The sequence below is a fragment of the Cicer arietinum genome, chromosome 1 (assembly GCF_000331145.2).
Source record: "Cicer arietinum cultivar CDC Frontier isolate Library 1 chromosome 1, Cicar.CDCFrontier_v2.0, whole genome shotgun sequence".
Classification (NCBI taxonomy): domain Eukaryota; kingdom Viridiplantae; phylum Streptophyta; class Magnoliopsida; order Fabales; family Fabaceae; genus Cicer; species Cicer arietinum.
The window spans coordinates 393683-409829 of record NC_021160.2 but is presented as its reverse complement, the minus strand read 5'-3'; the positions used below and the strand labels follow the sequence as shown (position 1 = coordinate 409829).

Below are 16147 nucleotides of genomic sequence, written 5' to 3'. Positions count from 1 at the left end.
TTGCGATTTCCGCCAAATTTTAATATTATCATATTAATACTCTCTCTTCAAAATGATATATAAAAAGAAAAAGTTAAAGTCTAAAAGTTGATGTATTTAAATTAATTTTTAATAAGATATATTAATATTTTAACTATCATTTTTATTTATATTTCAGTATAAAGGAAGTAGTTCATTTGTTCCTCACTCATCTAATTTTGAACTAATTATTTTACAGCTTTATTATGTGGTATAGATCTTCAGTTCACCAAACCAACAAATACGATTGTGACTTTGGTTACTTTTTATCAACAAATACTTTCATGACTACAAAAACAAAATAACTACTTCCCAAAAAATTTAAAAATATCATTAAATGTAATTAATTTTCTAGAATACATCACTAATTTTTTTAATAAAAAATATGTATTTATACATTATAAAATATAGAATGGGCTTTTGGCAGAATACACATTGTCCATTATTTACCATTCATTCGTACTAACATTCATTGTCCATTATTTAAAGCCAATAAAATAAACCAATTTTCTATACTTGTCAAATGTGGAGTCAAATTGAGTTTGTCGCAGTAATTATTGTTAATTTATAGTAATTTTTTAGCCAAGGAAATTCCTATGAGAGTATCTATCTATGTAGTTATGAAATGATATAATATACGAAATGCTAAACTATGATAATTTTTCACTTAAATTGTTAGAACAACATTGCAAATAGTAACATTGAGTACAAAAGTATGAGAGAGCTTTTGGTGGCAATATGAGCTGTGTTGGGAAGCCTTGGATAATCATCAGGAGATGGCATGACACATTCATCACCATTGAATGATATTTTTCTAGGAAAAGTCCATCCTTCTTTGAAGGTAAACTCTCCTTGATCTTTGTGTAGTAGTATCTCTGTTTGTACATTCCCATTTTCCCCATGTGTTAGCAACAAATCATTGTAGTACGGTAGCCCCCAAAACATCCCTGTATCATCTGAAATTCATGCATTGCAAAACAACAATAATCATTCTTCACAATTCTACATAATAAGAAGAGAAAATGAAATCTATGTAAGCTAGTTCTACACTCAAGTACAATGAAAATCAATTATTTTGCTACATCACTTAACTTTTGTAGCTGTTTTTTAAAATCAGTAATGTGAATATGTGATATGGTAAAATTAAGTATTCTCATTGGATGCCTGCGTTAAATTATTTTACATTGATAGTATATAACCATTAAACTCTGCAATAAAAGGTGGCATTATGGTTTTAAATTGCAGTTACGATGCAAACCTTTATATTGCAGAAAAATATGGGCAAATGCGAATGATGCAACCTTAATTGCGGCTATGATACTGTTGCGGAGACTTCAAAATCCGCAATATTATATCCACAACTGTGGTTGCGGACCGCAATTTAAAACCATTTAGTGCAGTGACTTACTGAGATTTCCATAAATTGGGAGGGCCTGGTAGTTGAAACTGAAAACTTGGGTTAAGCTTCGCAAGTTGGGGTGCAAGACAACCAAATTCCACTGAGAATAGTTTTTGACAAAGTTTAGATTTGTGATTGTGATCTTGACCCGCCAATACTCTTTATAACTTTGTTTCACATGCCAATGAACACGAATAGGGCACATGTGATGTGAACACCTGATAACTGGTTTTGGTGGTTCATTTGCTTGTGGCATTTGTAACACTGAAGTCTTATCAGAACTGAAAATTTTCAACAACAGTGGAATTTAATAAAATAAACTTCATGTACCAAGGAAAACAAAGAGTTTGAAACATAATTTTTATTTCAATAACTTAATGAAATTATACAACACAAAGTAAATAGATAACTCAAGGAGAGAAAAGTTATACTTGACACAATGTGCTCCTGGTAGTCCTTGGCAATTACAGCTGCAAACTGGGCAAGGAACAATGGTACTGTTATAGAATGCAGACAATGAGACACAGCATTTTGGAGAAGGTGATGCTAGAAACTGTGAGTAAATACATGTCACATTCCATGTTTCTGCAATTAAACCACAAAAATGTGTCAATAAAACACCATGCTATTGAAATATGTAAAAGAACATAGAGCATATAGAGATATGAACACAAGTATTAATGAGTCTTAACTCACTGGATTAGCAATAGAACTTACATTACTTAAATTATCAATATAGTAAGAAAAGTTTTTTCTTAATGACACATGGCAAAATTTCACGCATCTGTTTCCTATAATTTTGTGATCTTGTACGAAATCTTTATTACAAGTATGTGGTGTTGTATAATGTTAACTTTGATACACCTCAAATATAAACAAAAATTGTAACAATTACGGTTCATGGCAATAAGCATTGATATTTATTTCTATAATTAACATACTAAAAAAAGAGGGAAAGTCCTGCTCATAATCACTTCCATAAAGAAAGTTTAAAATTGCGGCGAGTTTGACAAAATAATAGTAGCACCGTTATTCTGTTTAAACTTCAAAGTGTAGCTTTTTTATCAAAAGCACATGTAATTCTAACAAAATCACCGCCAATTCAAACATTATCCAAAAGGATCACACTTAATGATTCTAAGCATACACATGAGCACTACTTATAAAAGCAAGCAAGAGCAGAACTCACCTAAGACTTGCTGCCATCTATATCCATCTTTGGTAAACTTGGTAGGAGGGACTTCAAATGGTGTTCCACAACTATAACCAGGAATACCTAAAGTGAAATTTTCTGGCATACTAAAATTGCTGCTGCTACCTGAAACTGAGAATGATGATTTCATATAATTCATTTGGAAGGAGGCACCATGTTTGGCCTGATTTTGTGTCAATGATGTTAAGACACCTCCTTTACAGCAATTAGCAGATTGCATGTTGTATGGTGTTCCAGGCATAAGATCAATAATAACAGGATGTTTTTTACAACAATGTGGTTTCTGTTGTCCTCTAAATCTAGTGCAGTTCCCTTGTTCTATTGCCTCTGCTCCTAACATTGCCCAAATCACCTCATTACCTCTCCAGTCCCAACTCAATTTCCAACCTGGCTCTTCCACATGGCGAAATAGTTGGAAATTGTAAATTGATACCCTCACCTTCAAATAAAATAATAATCAGATCAAAATATATTTGGTAATATTTATTTATGCACACTGCAAAAGAACTATCAATCCCTCAAATTCAACACCTAAAAAAAGGATAAATGATTTGTGGAGATCCTATTGTGTTGTTTGATTTGGTATAATGTAAGGTTTTAAATTGTTTAATATTTTGTCCCTATTTTCAGTTTGCTCTTTGGATTGTGCACACATTTATTCTATTTATTTTATAAGGTGTTGATATACAATGTTCCAAATAACACTACTCGAAAAATTTACTACTATTTCTAATAATTTTATATATTATTACATACAATCGTTTATTTTAATGTTGTGCGCAAGAAAAACTAAAGAGAGAGTAACATTCCATAGCTACCATTCTTTAGAAGTATTCAAATTTAGCATGATGCTACTAAGTGAAACAATCACTATTGTAATGTGGGAGCACTTGAACTCAGCTGCAGCTGAAAATTACCCTAAAAAACAAAAACGGCGCTTCTCCTTCTTTTCCTTAATAACATCGAAAATCCTCAGACATTCTCAATACGGCAATTCTCCCACATTGTCTAAATTTATAAGAATCTTTTATCACCAAAAAAAAAATCTTTCAAAGAAAGCACGTAAAAGCTAATAATCACAATTCACTACACTCGAGTTTGAGTTGCAACTCATTCAGCAAAATGGCTACTCAAAACAGAAATTATTAAATTTTTCATAAATAAGTTACCAAAAAAAAAATGAAATAATCGAAAACGAAAATGCTTACATCGACAGTTTCTCCGTTATCAGACAAGAAATCCCATGTGACAGTGATGTTGCCAAAAGGATCCAACGGATCGTATCCATCTGCATTCTCACTCAGATTAATTATAATAAATAAATAAGAATAATAATAATTTTGTTGTTATTTAATTTGCATAAAAATAAGTAACGCTAATAGTAATGGTTTAAGGAAAATTAAGTTAAGAGATGCTTACAAGAGGAGACGATGATGGAGAAGAATATAAAAATCAAAATGTTACCCATTGATCTTTGATTGATGAAGAGAAATGGGTACATGTATAAAACACAAGTTATTTGATAAATCAGTTTCAAAATTAATGATTTGGGTTAAGGGGTAACGCTATTGGAATTTGTACATATTGGAGAGAAAAACAAAAGGTGGTTGTGTTTATTCGATGCTAAATTTGTGTTTATACACTTTATTAGTATAGTGTTGGATTGCATATAAGAGAAAAATTAATAATAATCATGAAATTTACAACGACATTTGTAGCCAACAGGAATGAATGCGTGTTTATTATCTCAAACACTGAACAAAAATGAAGTATTAAAAAAGAATCAGAAAAGTTTAGTTAAAAAAAAAAAAAGAATCAGAAAAGGAAAATATAGTAAATAAGGATACGAGGCAGCTTTTAATGCGTATATACTGGATCTTAGGAAATGCCAAATTCAACAAATCACAATAAATCGTCATAATACAAACGTAGTTATAAGAATTGAGTATAGCATTTGAATTCCACTCACGCTCATTCAAGCGGCCGTTTGGGTAACTGAATTTTTTTTGTTTGAACGATAAACCAATTTAATCATAAAAAATTGAGAAAATTAATTTTATATTTAAAAATAATCCTTCAATTAGATTTGTGCTACAATAATTATTGAAACACCGTAAAAATATAATTATTTTAAAAAACATATAATTAAATTATAATTTTTTTAATCTAAAATGAATTTTAAATGTTTTAGACTTTTTTCTTAAAAAAATTTAAATCGCGTCTTTTTTTTCCTTATCTTTTCAATTCTATTCCTAATTAATTGCGTCTTACATATGACAAAGAATATGGCTATGATTTAGATCTTGATTTGTAAATTGAAAATGACAACAAAATTACAAATAAAATTTCCTTCACAAAATGTATAAGTAAGACGAAAAATAAATGTATCATAATACCCTCCATAGACCTAAAGCAGGAACCCTAATGGTATATAGGACTTTGCCTTGATTCGTTGCATGTATATATTGGGTGCATCATTAAAATTAGTATGCAAAAATAATATGCTATCCATTTGTCAATGGGAGCGCAGTTTTATATATTCTTTTCTTAACTCAATCTGAAATAAAAAAAAAAAAAAAATTAATATTTTCTCTTTGTAGGGGTCCATAGGTGGGACACAAGTTCCATAAATTCGTGTAGCTTCTCATTCTCTTTCAGAAGCTTTCATTCTTTCCTAGTAGATGGAGGAGGTGATGAGAATTATAAGAAGAAAGATGATTGAAATGGTGAAGCATAAGGTGCAATTTATGTTTTTATTTAGAGAAGAAAGATTGAAATATTTTTCAATTTTGTAAATAGAAATTGGATGAAATTATTATTTTTAAATGAAAATTATTGGCATAGATGTTAATAAACAAATAAATTTACGAAGATTAAAATTAAAAAATATTATAATTACAATGATTAAAGATATATTTAAACTAAATAAATATAATAAACACCAAATAATATTTTTTTTATTTTTTATCAATTTGATAATGAGTAAAAAAAAATCAATTTGATAATAACAATATTATAATTTAATAATATTACTTTTATAATTAATTTATAATATCACTAAAAATACCGTTAATTTGGGTGGAAATATATTACATTATATATACTGAGATGAAATATATAACAATCAATGAAAATGTTTCCATTTAGTAAACTACCAATGTTATGAATTTGTTCGCCCTATATTTTTTAATATCTCATTAATTAAAATAAAATACTTATATTTTACATTTTTACTTATATTTAATTTTTAATTAAGAAAATTTATGTCATTTTACACACATGATAGATAGTGTTGTAGTGGCGATATAAAATTATTTTATATTATCATCTAATAGAAAATATTTTTTACACGTAAAATTAATGCACTTTAATTGAATTAAAACTAAAAAGCTAAAAATTAACTAACTCAATGATCAAAGGGATGGGTAGTTCACTTAGTTTTAAACAAGGGTTTAATTATATTTATTATTGTGAGAATTCGTCACCAAACTCTTCTCATGATTAGAAAAAAAAGAAAACTAGCTCAATAATCCTTATCTATGATCTCAATTTTAAAATTAATATAAACACTTATCTCATTTATCATATATTTGTCTCTTTTGAACTCGTGTTAGAAGTGCCCTATTTTGTCATTGCAATGGATTGACTTCGAACTAAACCAACCTAAGCCACGTAAGTGTAAAAGGTTCACAAATTAAGGCATCTCATAGCTATACAAAGAGAATTTGAGCGCGAAAGACCCCCATAGCTCGTGTATACCTTTACTATCAGCCACGTAATATTAATCATATTATTATGATTATCACCACTCGATAGCTACGACCACCTCACATCTACAAGAGCACACTTATGATATTAGATGAAAATCCATTAACTTCAAATCCTTTCTTTTTAACAACCCTAACGGAATTTCTTATAAATCCTATGAAAAATGTTGTATAAAATGACAATTGATGTTGAAACCCAACAATTACAATTCAACTTATAAAAACAATTATTGTCATAAAATATACTAATTATATATCTCAAAGTTACATCAAAATACACCACAATATTTTTATAAATTAACATATTTATTAATATATGTCATGTCATGTTTAATCGAAATTTATTATCGATTAACATATATCAAACCACAATTATCTTATAAATTTATATAATTTAGTTTTCGCAATTTTGTCAAAATTAATAATTAATAATTTTTTAACATAAATCTATTTTTTTTATATAAAATTTAACTGCTTTCATATATTCAATTAAATTCATATATAAAAATTTTATTCGAATTATACGTGACATCACCGTTCTATATTTGAATTTGAGAACATCCAGAAATATTTAATTGAATTTGAAAGAGTAATTTTAAAATTTGTGCACATAAATTACAATTCAATTGTATATCACAAATAGTAATATTTTTTAAAAAATTATTAAAAAAATTGGTGTGGTGGTGGACATGTCCACCACTGTCACCACTCTCAACATAAAGTTTGTACAAGTATATTCTATGTTGTGGAGCTTAGAGCTACGATAGTCTTCTTCACCGCAAAGGTTATTGTTATCCATTCCAACTGCAAATTTAGTTCCACGCTAAATCACATTCCAACCATGAAAAGAAAATTAAGTAAAAAGTCCAAATTATTTTAAAATATTTTTTTTAATTGTTGGGATCATTTTCTCAAAAAATGTATTTTATTTTTTGAAGCACGTCAAATTGAATAATACTCAATTTTCTCTTTTTTGATTTCAATTATTGTAGATTTCTCCCGATTTACTTTAAGCAATTCTGAGGATCAATGAGATTGGACAACACGGTAGTTCTCAATTTAATCCCTTGAACCACATAATATTAGCTCTGACATAGCATTAATAACATTACTTTATATTGTTTGTGATATAAATTACACTTTTTCTTTCATAATAAACTACTAAATAATTCACTTTATTTTATTTTCTCCATCTTTCATTTATCAATCAAAAAAAATTTAAAGAGCCAGTATTAAATTGTGTGGATTTAATTTTCTTAAACACTAAAAATTATCTTTATTATTCTTAAAACCAAAATGGACTTGCCGCAATTTTGGGTTAATTTAACGATTAATGAAGACAAATTGTTTTATTTGAATTGGGCCGAGGGGTTATAAAATGGGCCTGCAGTAATTTTGTGGTATGAATATATAAACGAAAAAATTAGGGTTTCGTTGTTAGTGTGAAAGAGAGTTGTAGCAGAGAGGAAGTAGGAGACGACAATGGTGAAGTTCCTGAAGCCAAACAAGGCCGTCATTGTCCTGCAAGGCCGTTATGCAGGCAAGAAGGCCGTTATCGTCCGCACCTTCGACGACGGCACTCGCGAGAAGCCTTACGGACACTGTCTCGTTGCAGGGATTAAGAAGTACCCTAGCAAAGTCATCAAGAAGGACTCTGCGAAGAAGACCGCAAAGAAATCTAGGGTTAAGGCTTTTGTGAAGCTCGTCAACTATCAGCACCTGATGCCAACTCGTTACACTCTCGATGTGGATCTGAAGGATGCTGTTTCCGTCGATGTTCTTCAATCGAAGGATAAGAAGGTTACGGCTCTTAAGGAGACCAAAAAGCGTTTTGAGGAGAGGTTCAAGACTGGAAAGAATAGGTGGTTCTTTACCAAGCTTCGATTCTGATTGTTTTTCTTTTAACTTTCATTTCTTGCCCTAAATTTTGTTTTAATTTATTTTGAATGAATGAACTTATTGCGGTTTTTAGTTTTGTTTATTGTATTATCAACATTCTACATTTTCAGATTGCAGAATATTTTGATGGAAATGAAAATTGCATCTTTATTTTATTATATCTTATATGTGCTCTATTAGTAATTAGCTATTATTATTATTTCCCTATCTTTTATTTGTCAAAGCGTTGAACGGTTTTTGAATATGTGGAAAATTCGCATTATACGTGGATCGTATTTTGTTTTAATGCCTTAAGTGAATGCATCTTGGGTATGATTGTGGTGATATAGGGTGCAATGGAATATGTTAGTTTTGTCTAATGAATTGAATTTATTGTAAATGGCTTTGTGGAAGCTATCTTGGTGTGATGCTGTCTTGAGTGGCATGAGTGTTGTCAAATAGCTGCTATACTGGCACTATAGCATACCATAATTTGTTTAATTTGCTATAGTGTCAAATCGCCATTCAGTACAAAGTTTTCCCGAACAGCCTATTCAGTACAAGTGTTGTCAAATATGGTGCTATAGCATTGTAGTGTAGTGGAGTATGAACAAATTGCATTTTCCGCGATCTGCAATTCTATTGGGATTGGCGTGAGTTAACATATTAGTGTGGTGTTTTGGGCAAAAGGAAGGTGGGATATGTGAGCATGCCACAGTGTATGGGTTAATTCTTTTAAGGGGAATGTGGTGGTTAAAACATATGGTGCAAATGTTTAGATTTTTCTTGGTTGTATGACCTTAGTTTTATTCAACCTTGTATTAGGCTGCTACTGCTTTGGACCTTGGTTTAAGGTTTGTTGGGGGATAGGTAGGGGTGGACATCGGGCGGGTATGGGTGGGTTCGGGCCTAAAATGTAAAACCGACCCAATCCATGGGTTTGATGTTTTGGCCCAATTTCGTCTATATTTTAAATCGGGTACGTCGGGTTCGGGTAGATCGGGTGTCGGTTATGTATGGGCGGATAAAAATGGGTTGGATTTTATTGGACTTTTTTTTGCTTTTTTTTTCATTCTAAATTATTCAGTTTTTTTTTTCTTTTATTTAAGAAAAAAAATTGGGCTGAGTTGTTGGACTTGGTTCTGTTGTTGGGCTGGACTGCTTTTAAAAAACATTTGCCTTGTGGCTGAGTTTTTTTAATAAATTGGCCTTTTTTTTTTAATTTTTGGCAAGTGACTTTTTGTGTATTTTAAATTTATATATTAATATATAATATAAAATTAATAATATTAATATATAATATAAAAATAATAATATAAATCGGTCGGGTTCGGGTTTCGGCGGATCCAAATTACTCATCCGAACCTGACCGTATAAACCCATATGAACCCTTATTTTTCACCCGCTTAACCCATCAATCCGAAGAAACCCGTCCGCGAATTTAAATTTTATATTGGGTCGGTCGGATTCGGGCGGGTCCGATAATTATGTCCACCCCTAGGTGATGTGATGAACGGCGACAATGTAATATCATCTTTTGTTGTAATCATTCTGCACTGGCCATGACTTCCATTTTGCTCGTGCAAAAAAATAAAACTGGGTTTTTTTAATAAACATTGCAAAGCTTTTTATTTACAATAGTAATATCGTTAGAATCTAACTCTAGTGTGTCAATGTATAACCGGACTCCCTTTAAATGAGATGGTGGAATTCTATCAAATTTTTTTCCTATTTAGGAGAATATATTATACAATATACCCAGTCGTGGACACCGACAATCAATCATAATTTATCAAATAAAATATTTGTATAATATATTTTTATTTTTTTTTATATAAAACACACAATATGATGTGATAAATTAAAGAGTTGTGATTGTTAATATCACAATAACAAGGGAGAGTAGAAAAGGTTTCGAATATTTAATTATCACAATAACAAGGGAGAGTAGAAAAGGTTTCGAAATTTTGGAAGAGTATATTTTCTATTTGACCATTGAAATTGTAGGATCATCAATTTAGTAATCTCTCTGTTGTTATTTACTGTTTTTTTAATTTTTTTTTATATTATTCAATTTATGACATTTAAGTCCTTAAAAATATCAATGAAGAGATAAACTTGATTACACCTTTTCTATTTTAATTGTCATTGTTTTTGTTTAATTAAAAATTAATATTGCATTGAATATTAAAAACAACGGATAAATAAGAGCAAAATTTTCTTATAAATATCATAATTAAAAAGGAACAGAGAGAGTAATATTTTATAATTGAAAAATCTTTAGATTTTGTTTGAGTTTAGAGGACAGGGGTGGGCTTTGAAGAGTAAAGGAAAAAATAAAATAAAAAATCAAATTTTTGTAGTATTTTTGAAGAGAATGATAAATATTTATAAATATATTTTTAATATTAAAAATATTAAAACACTATAAATTTGATTTAAAGAATTTATCGAATGCTCTTCAAAATTCTCTTATTTTTCATAAAATTCAACTTTTGATGTTAAAATTCAACTTTTGATGTTAAAATTCAATTTTTGATGTCAAAATTCAATTTGAGTTCCCTCCCCTCCCTAAACACCTTAATTTGACACGTACTCATTCTTACTTTTCTCGCCTAACACCTAAGAGCATCTACAACGGGAGTGAAAATGAGTTCGTCCGCCAGTGTGTAATTACTTAACTTCCTGTTTTTTGTGGGTTCACCGTTGGAGTTGTGCCAAGGTGTCATCACGGTACTGTCAGGAAGGAACGGTGCTTCATAGCAGTTACCTTTTTTTTTGTTTTTTTTTCTATCCACTTTCACAATTTAATAATAATATAATTATAACCGATACCTTTTATTAATTTATTAATAATAATAAATTTATCATTTTTTATTAATTTATAGCCGTTAACCTCTTTTTAATTTATTAAATAATAATAATTTTGTAATCATTAGCTTTTTTTTAGTTAATATACCACCGTTAGCCTTTTTTTTCTCCTTTAATTACGACGATTGTTAGCTCATTAATAGAAACAATTTGTTACTCATACTTTTTCTTCACAATTTTTGTTACAAAAGTTTATTAAAGTTTTTATTAACGTACTTTTTTATTTATTTTTTCATTTAAATTAATATTTTAAGTTATAATAAAATTAAATATTAATGTATAAATTAAAGTAATGGAATATAATATGATTTTTTAAAAGTTAAACCATAAAAATGAATGAGTTGATTTAGGGTGATGTGGCATGGTAGAACTTGAATCATGTTGAGTTCACCGTTGGAGTAGAAAATGAGTAAATTGCTTCAAGATGATGTGGCACAGTGGACCCCATCTAAAGAACTCATATTGAGTTCACCGCTGTAGATGCTCTAATGCTGTTAGGTACTAAATAACATCATTGTGTGCAATTAAGTTGATACATCTCTACAATTTTAGACACCTAATTAAATATCTCCTCCAAAGAATGTATTGATGTAAATTTTTTATTTTGCTTGGCCGTGCAAAATAAGAAACTATAAGATCACATTTATTAATATAAATTCATCCTACAGTATCATTCGTCTTCGGATAACCAATATACTATGCCAAGAAAAAATTGAATAGCATTTCTTGAAGGAAATAGAAATGAAAGGAAAAAAAAAATCTAATTTTGTAGTAGGGTAAAATGTTGAAAGAAGCCATAACTAAATATCAGTCTTCATATTCTGTTTCCTCGTCATCATCTTCGTTGTTTCCAGCATATCTCCAACCATCTTCAACATTGTCACGATCCTCCTCAGTTTCTTCGCTGTCTTCATCATAAGTTTCTTCTTTCACTGGCCATGGTTTTTTAACCATATTAAAAGTGGCAGGAGTTGGAGCAGACCCTTTTCGTTGGGCAACTTTGGAAGGAGGCATTTTCAAGTTTGGCTTCGGCCTACTTTGCTTCTGACTTTTACCATTGGGCCGTTTCCCACCATAAGCATCATGATCACTTGCTTCATCCATATCATTGTCAGCATTATTTGCCAGAGCATGAACGACAGCTTCATCAGACATGTGGCCAGGATGCTCCCTCTTCAAATGCAGTTTAAGCTTGTACTCATGAATGTACGCTTTTTCACATCCTTCATAGGGACATGCGTATGGGCGATCAGAGGATGCCGAACCGTATGCTCCCCCAGAAGGTTTAGCAGTTTTTGTTTGCTTTTCTGATGGAGGAGTGGTATACTTTGTCATCTCCATTGGTGTACTCTGCAATGAGGTTAAAAATCGTGTGAGGTGATACCTTACAGCACTTATTACACATTTAGCTTCATCCACAAGTGCCTGATGCATCATCTATTTTGCACACATTATGTATCACAGTTACACACAGGAAATATTAACCTACCTTTTCATGATGAGAAGCAATGTGATTCTTTAGCTTGTATTCATGAGCGTATCTCTTCCCACAATCCGGGTATGGGCATATATGATAGTTCTCTTGTGAATGTGTCTTCATGTGAGACCTTAGGTTGAAGTCCAAGGAGAAGGCCTGATTATTGGCACAAACAAATCTTAGAGCTCACCAATGATAATATATAATTAAAAATGAATCCAGGCAATGTGATACCAAAGTTATTTTTTCAAAATACAAAGTTTCACATATTTATTGAGCCACGAACTAACTTCATGTTGGATTCATCCATGGGGCAGTTAAGTTAAAAGATTCATATTGAGAAAGACTATTTTATTCACAAACCATGATGGAAGAAAAAATGATTTACAGCAACAATACAGTCAGCCACCAAACAATATTTGGTTGGCCTTATTACCTAGCAGTTGAAAAGCTTCAGTCTTCAAATATTTGGTCATACCAATGGAAGAAAAAACGGATCAGTAGTTAGGTTTAGTGTGAACAATAACAAAATATTAGTTATTGCTGATATTCAGGATATGATGGAATATGTCAAACATGAAGCTGGTGCAAAATACCGACAAGCAAACATTAGAGACCAATGGGTAGATTTCTCACCTTACCACAGCCTTCATGAGGACACACAAAATCCCTCTCCCCTGTATGAATTAGGAAATGCCTTTTTAACTTTGAGCTGTCCAAAAATTTCTACAACAGAAACAACATATTCTTAGCATTTTCTAAATAGACCTGACAGTTGGCAAACTGAAGAGCTGTAAATTGAGACATAGCATTAGGCAGAAAAATTTTTTTTTTGAAACTAAACAAATAGAAAACATTGATAAGGATCTTTCTTATCTTGAGCGATTGTAGAAACAAGGATAGGAATAGAGGTGAGTAAATAAATATGTAGCTTTATAAAATATATATATTACGAAATCTCAGAAACTTGTTACGAATCTACATTGAATCTGAAGTAACAGATTCATTACCTTTCCACATCCTTCATAATGGCAAACAAATTGCCTCTCTCCATGGATGTGAGAATGCTTCCTCAAAGCACCAGCATCTATGAAAGTCTTTCCACAGCCTTCATAGCTGCAAAGAAAAAGTACTTCGGTAGTTGGTTCAGGTTCTGGCTCAGGAGCTAAAGGTTCTTGTACCTTTTCTTTCAAGGTCTTTATGGTATCCTCTAAAGAAAGCACAACAAAGAAAAGTGTTAATGCAGAACACGTGATAAATAAAATCACACACATACAGTATATTAGCCCTGGTATGCAAAGCATACTTAAACTTCTATTCATGATATGCTCTATAACTGAGAAAAATAGACCCTTGTTCATTTTTGCATCAATACAAACATTCAGAAATACATTAATTGGTAGATGGTAATAAAGGATAACTAGAAAGCAAGTTGGTAAATAAACATAGCTCGCAAAACTAATTTTTTAAAACTATATATCAATGTGGAATATCAATGTTACGGATTTTAGATAACAAAAATGGGAGATATAATAAGAGCTTGAATATTATTGATAGCTTGATCCTGACTTGATACAAAAGACTAAACACTGTATATAGAGATACACGACTCCTAATCTTTAATAGGAAAATCAAGTAAATTATAATAATATGCAAGTAATATGAAAACTAATCCTACAAGAAAACCAAGTTTATAAACCAAAAACAAAATAAACTAAGATACTCTAATATAATACAAATATACAATATAATATTCAAACACGGAAATGCAGCATTATGAATAGATTGGTGGGGGTAACATGGAGAGTATTATAAACCAATTTGTACGTGTACAGTTATTTTGATGCAAATCATGAACCACCATTAAACTAAGGATATGATCTACGAAGGACATTATGAATATGATGGTGTTTAATCTGAAGAAGGTGAGGTTGTGAACCAATATTAAGAATATCCATAAGGGGAAAATCATGTGTGCTTAATTTTTGGGATACAAATTCAACATTAAGGCGTCTAATTAGACGGAGGGGAGGTCAATCATAAAGAAACCATTGAGGTCAATCAGAGGCTTTTAAAGTATTTAATTTCTTTAAACATATATACAACTAGCTTTATCCAGAAACTGAATAACACAGAATAACAGCATATAATAAACAAGAAAATAGGATCAGGAGTGAGCAAAAATTAAAACTTGTTTGACAGGAAAAAGCACAAACCTGTTACCCATCTTAAGAGCATGCACTTCCCACCGGTGGCCACAACATCTTGAGGAACCCTGATAATAGCATTGCTCTCATTATTATTATTAGCACAATATATTAAATTCCGAACTTCGAAAAAGAAAAATCTCAATTCTTTTGGATTGCCCTAGAAATCGAACAAACACCAATTCTATACCATAACACGAAACACACACAACTACGATCGACCACAATATGTATAAAACTTTCCCTCAAACAAAAAAGCAAAAGATGGAAAAAAAAATTGACGGAAAGATAAAAAATTGGAATGAAATAGTTGATGAAGGAAAAGGGGAGAAGTACCATTGTTTGACCCATTTAACTGCGGGAGCCTTGGACTTGAGAAAGGGGCGCCTCTCGAAGAGAGTGTGATTGAAGTGAGTTTCCATTGTTTTCTCACAATTTTATTTTCAGAGAAAGATGAATTTTAGGGTTAGGGTTTGAAGAGGGTACGAAATGAGAGAAATTAGGAAGTAGTAGTTCATTCAAAGATGAAGCTTCCATGTTCATGTCGGATTCTTGCTTTTTCTCGAAAAGGAGATCGAACCGGACCAGACCAGACCAGACCAGACCAGACCGGATTCGGTTTACAAATTTGTGAAGGAGTATGCACTTTCAAGTATAGGCCCATCAAAACTATTGGACTATGATACTCCCACCCTGATTTTGCTGTATCAAAAATACAAATGTTATTAACACCTTCTATAATTTATTTTACCACCTCCCAAATTAAAGGAAAATGCTTTGATACAGCTTTTTGTTACTTAGTTTTTTAAAATTTTGTCTTCAAATGAGATATTAATTTTAAAAATTTATAAAAAAATTATTTTTATAATTGACTTTATTTAAAAAAAATGTGATTTTTGCTATGATAAATAAACATATAATAACTTTGATTTTTCTAAAAATCTCTTAAAAATAATCTATAAATTATTAAATACTAAAATCATTTTTATTTAGAATCTATAACAATCGAATCCTAAATATTTGTATCTCTATAGAGGAGTTTTCGATGGGTGAAGGAAGGTCTTTCTCTAGAGCATGCAAGAGGATGAAGCTTCTTGTGGACTTTGAAATGGTTTCAAAGATCATTAAAGGGGTTAACCCTCCTTTAAGATTAGAGACTTGCTTCGGAAAGCATGGAATGTAAGAATAAGTCCTATTTAAAGGGAAGCAAATTGTTGTGATAGTGTTCTTGCTTTCTATTGGTTGGTTGAGATCATAAACTTTCTCTTTAACTAAGGTGTAACATATTTTGAAAAATTATAAGAGTTAACTGAGAAA

General features: G+C 30.8%; 3 protein-coding genes across 3 annotated transcripts; 1 reads left to right on the top strand and 2 right to left on the bottom strand.

Moving 5' to 3' along the window:
- Window positions 1-574: 574 nt before the first annotated feature.
- On the bottom strand, window positions 575-4429 carry LOC101499295 (COBRA-like protein 6). The gene is made up of 6 exons (XM_012712734.3): window positions 4050-4429; window positions 3839-3918; window positions 2607-3069; window positions 1849-2002; window positions 1427-1698; window positions 575-974 (listed from the first exon to the last, which is right to left on the bottom strand). The coding sequence occupies exons 1-6, from the start codon at window positions 4129-4131 to the stop codon at window positions 694-696; spliced, it is 1332 nt and encodes a 443-aa protein (XP_012568188.1). The 5' UTR covers window positions 4132-4429; the 3' UTR covers window positions 575-693.
- Window positions 4430-7821: 3392 nt separating this feature from the next.
- On the top strand, window positions 7822-8454 carry LOC101507109 (large ribosomal subunit protein eL27). Its single transcript, XM_004485411.4, has one exon. The coding sequence runs from the start codon at window positions 7880-7882 to the stop codon at window positions 8285-8287; it is 408 nt and encodes a 135-aa protein (XP_004485468.1). The 5' UTR covers window positions 7822-7879; the 3' UTR covers window positions 8288-8454.
- Window positions 8455-11768: 3314 nt separating this feature from the next.
- LOC101506773 (zinc finger transcription factor YY1) lies at window positions 11769-15377 on the bottom strand. The gene is made up of 6 exons (XM_004485410.4): window positions 15167-15377; window positions 14840-14898; window positions 13634-13833; window positions 13260-13349; window positions 12636-12779; window positions 11769-12496 (listed from the first exon to the last, which is right to left on the bottom strand). Exons 1-6 carry the CDS (start codon window positions 15250-15252, stop codon window positions 11954-11956), a joined length of 1122 nt encoding a protein of 373 aa, XP_004485467.1. The 5' UTR covers window positions 15253-15377; the 3' UTR covers window positions 11769-11953.
- Between the last annotated feature and the right edge of the window lie 770 nt (window positions 15378-16147).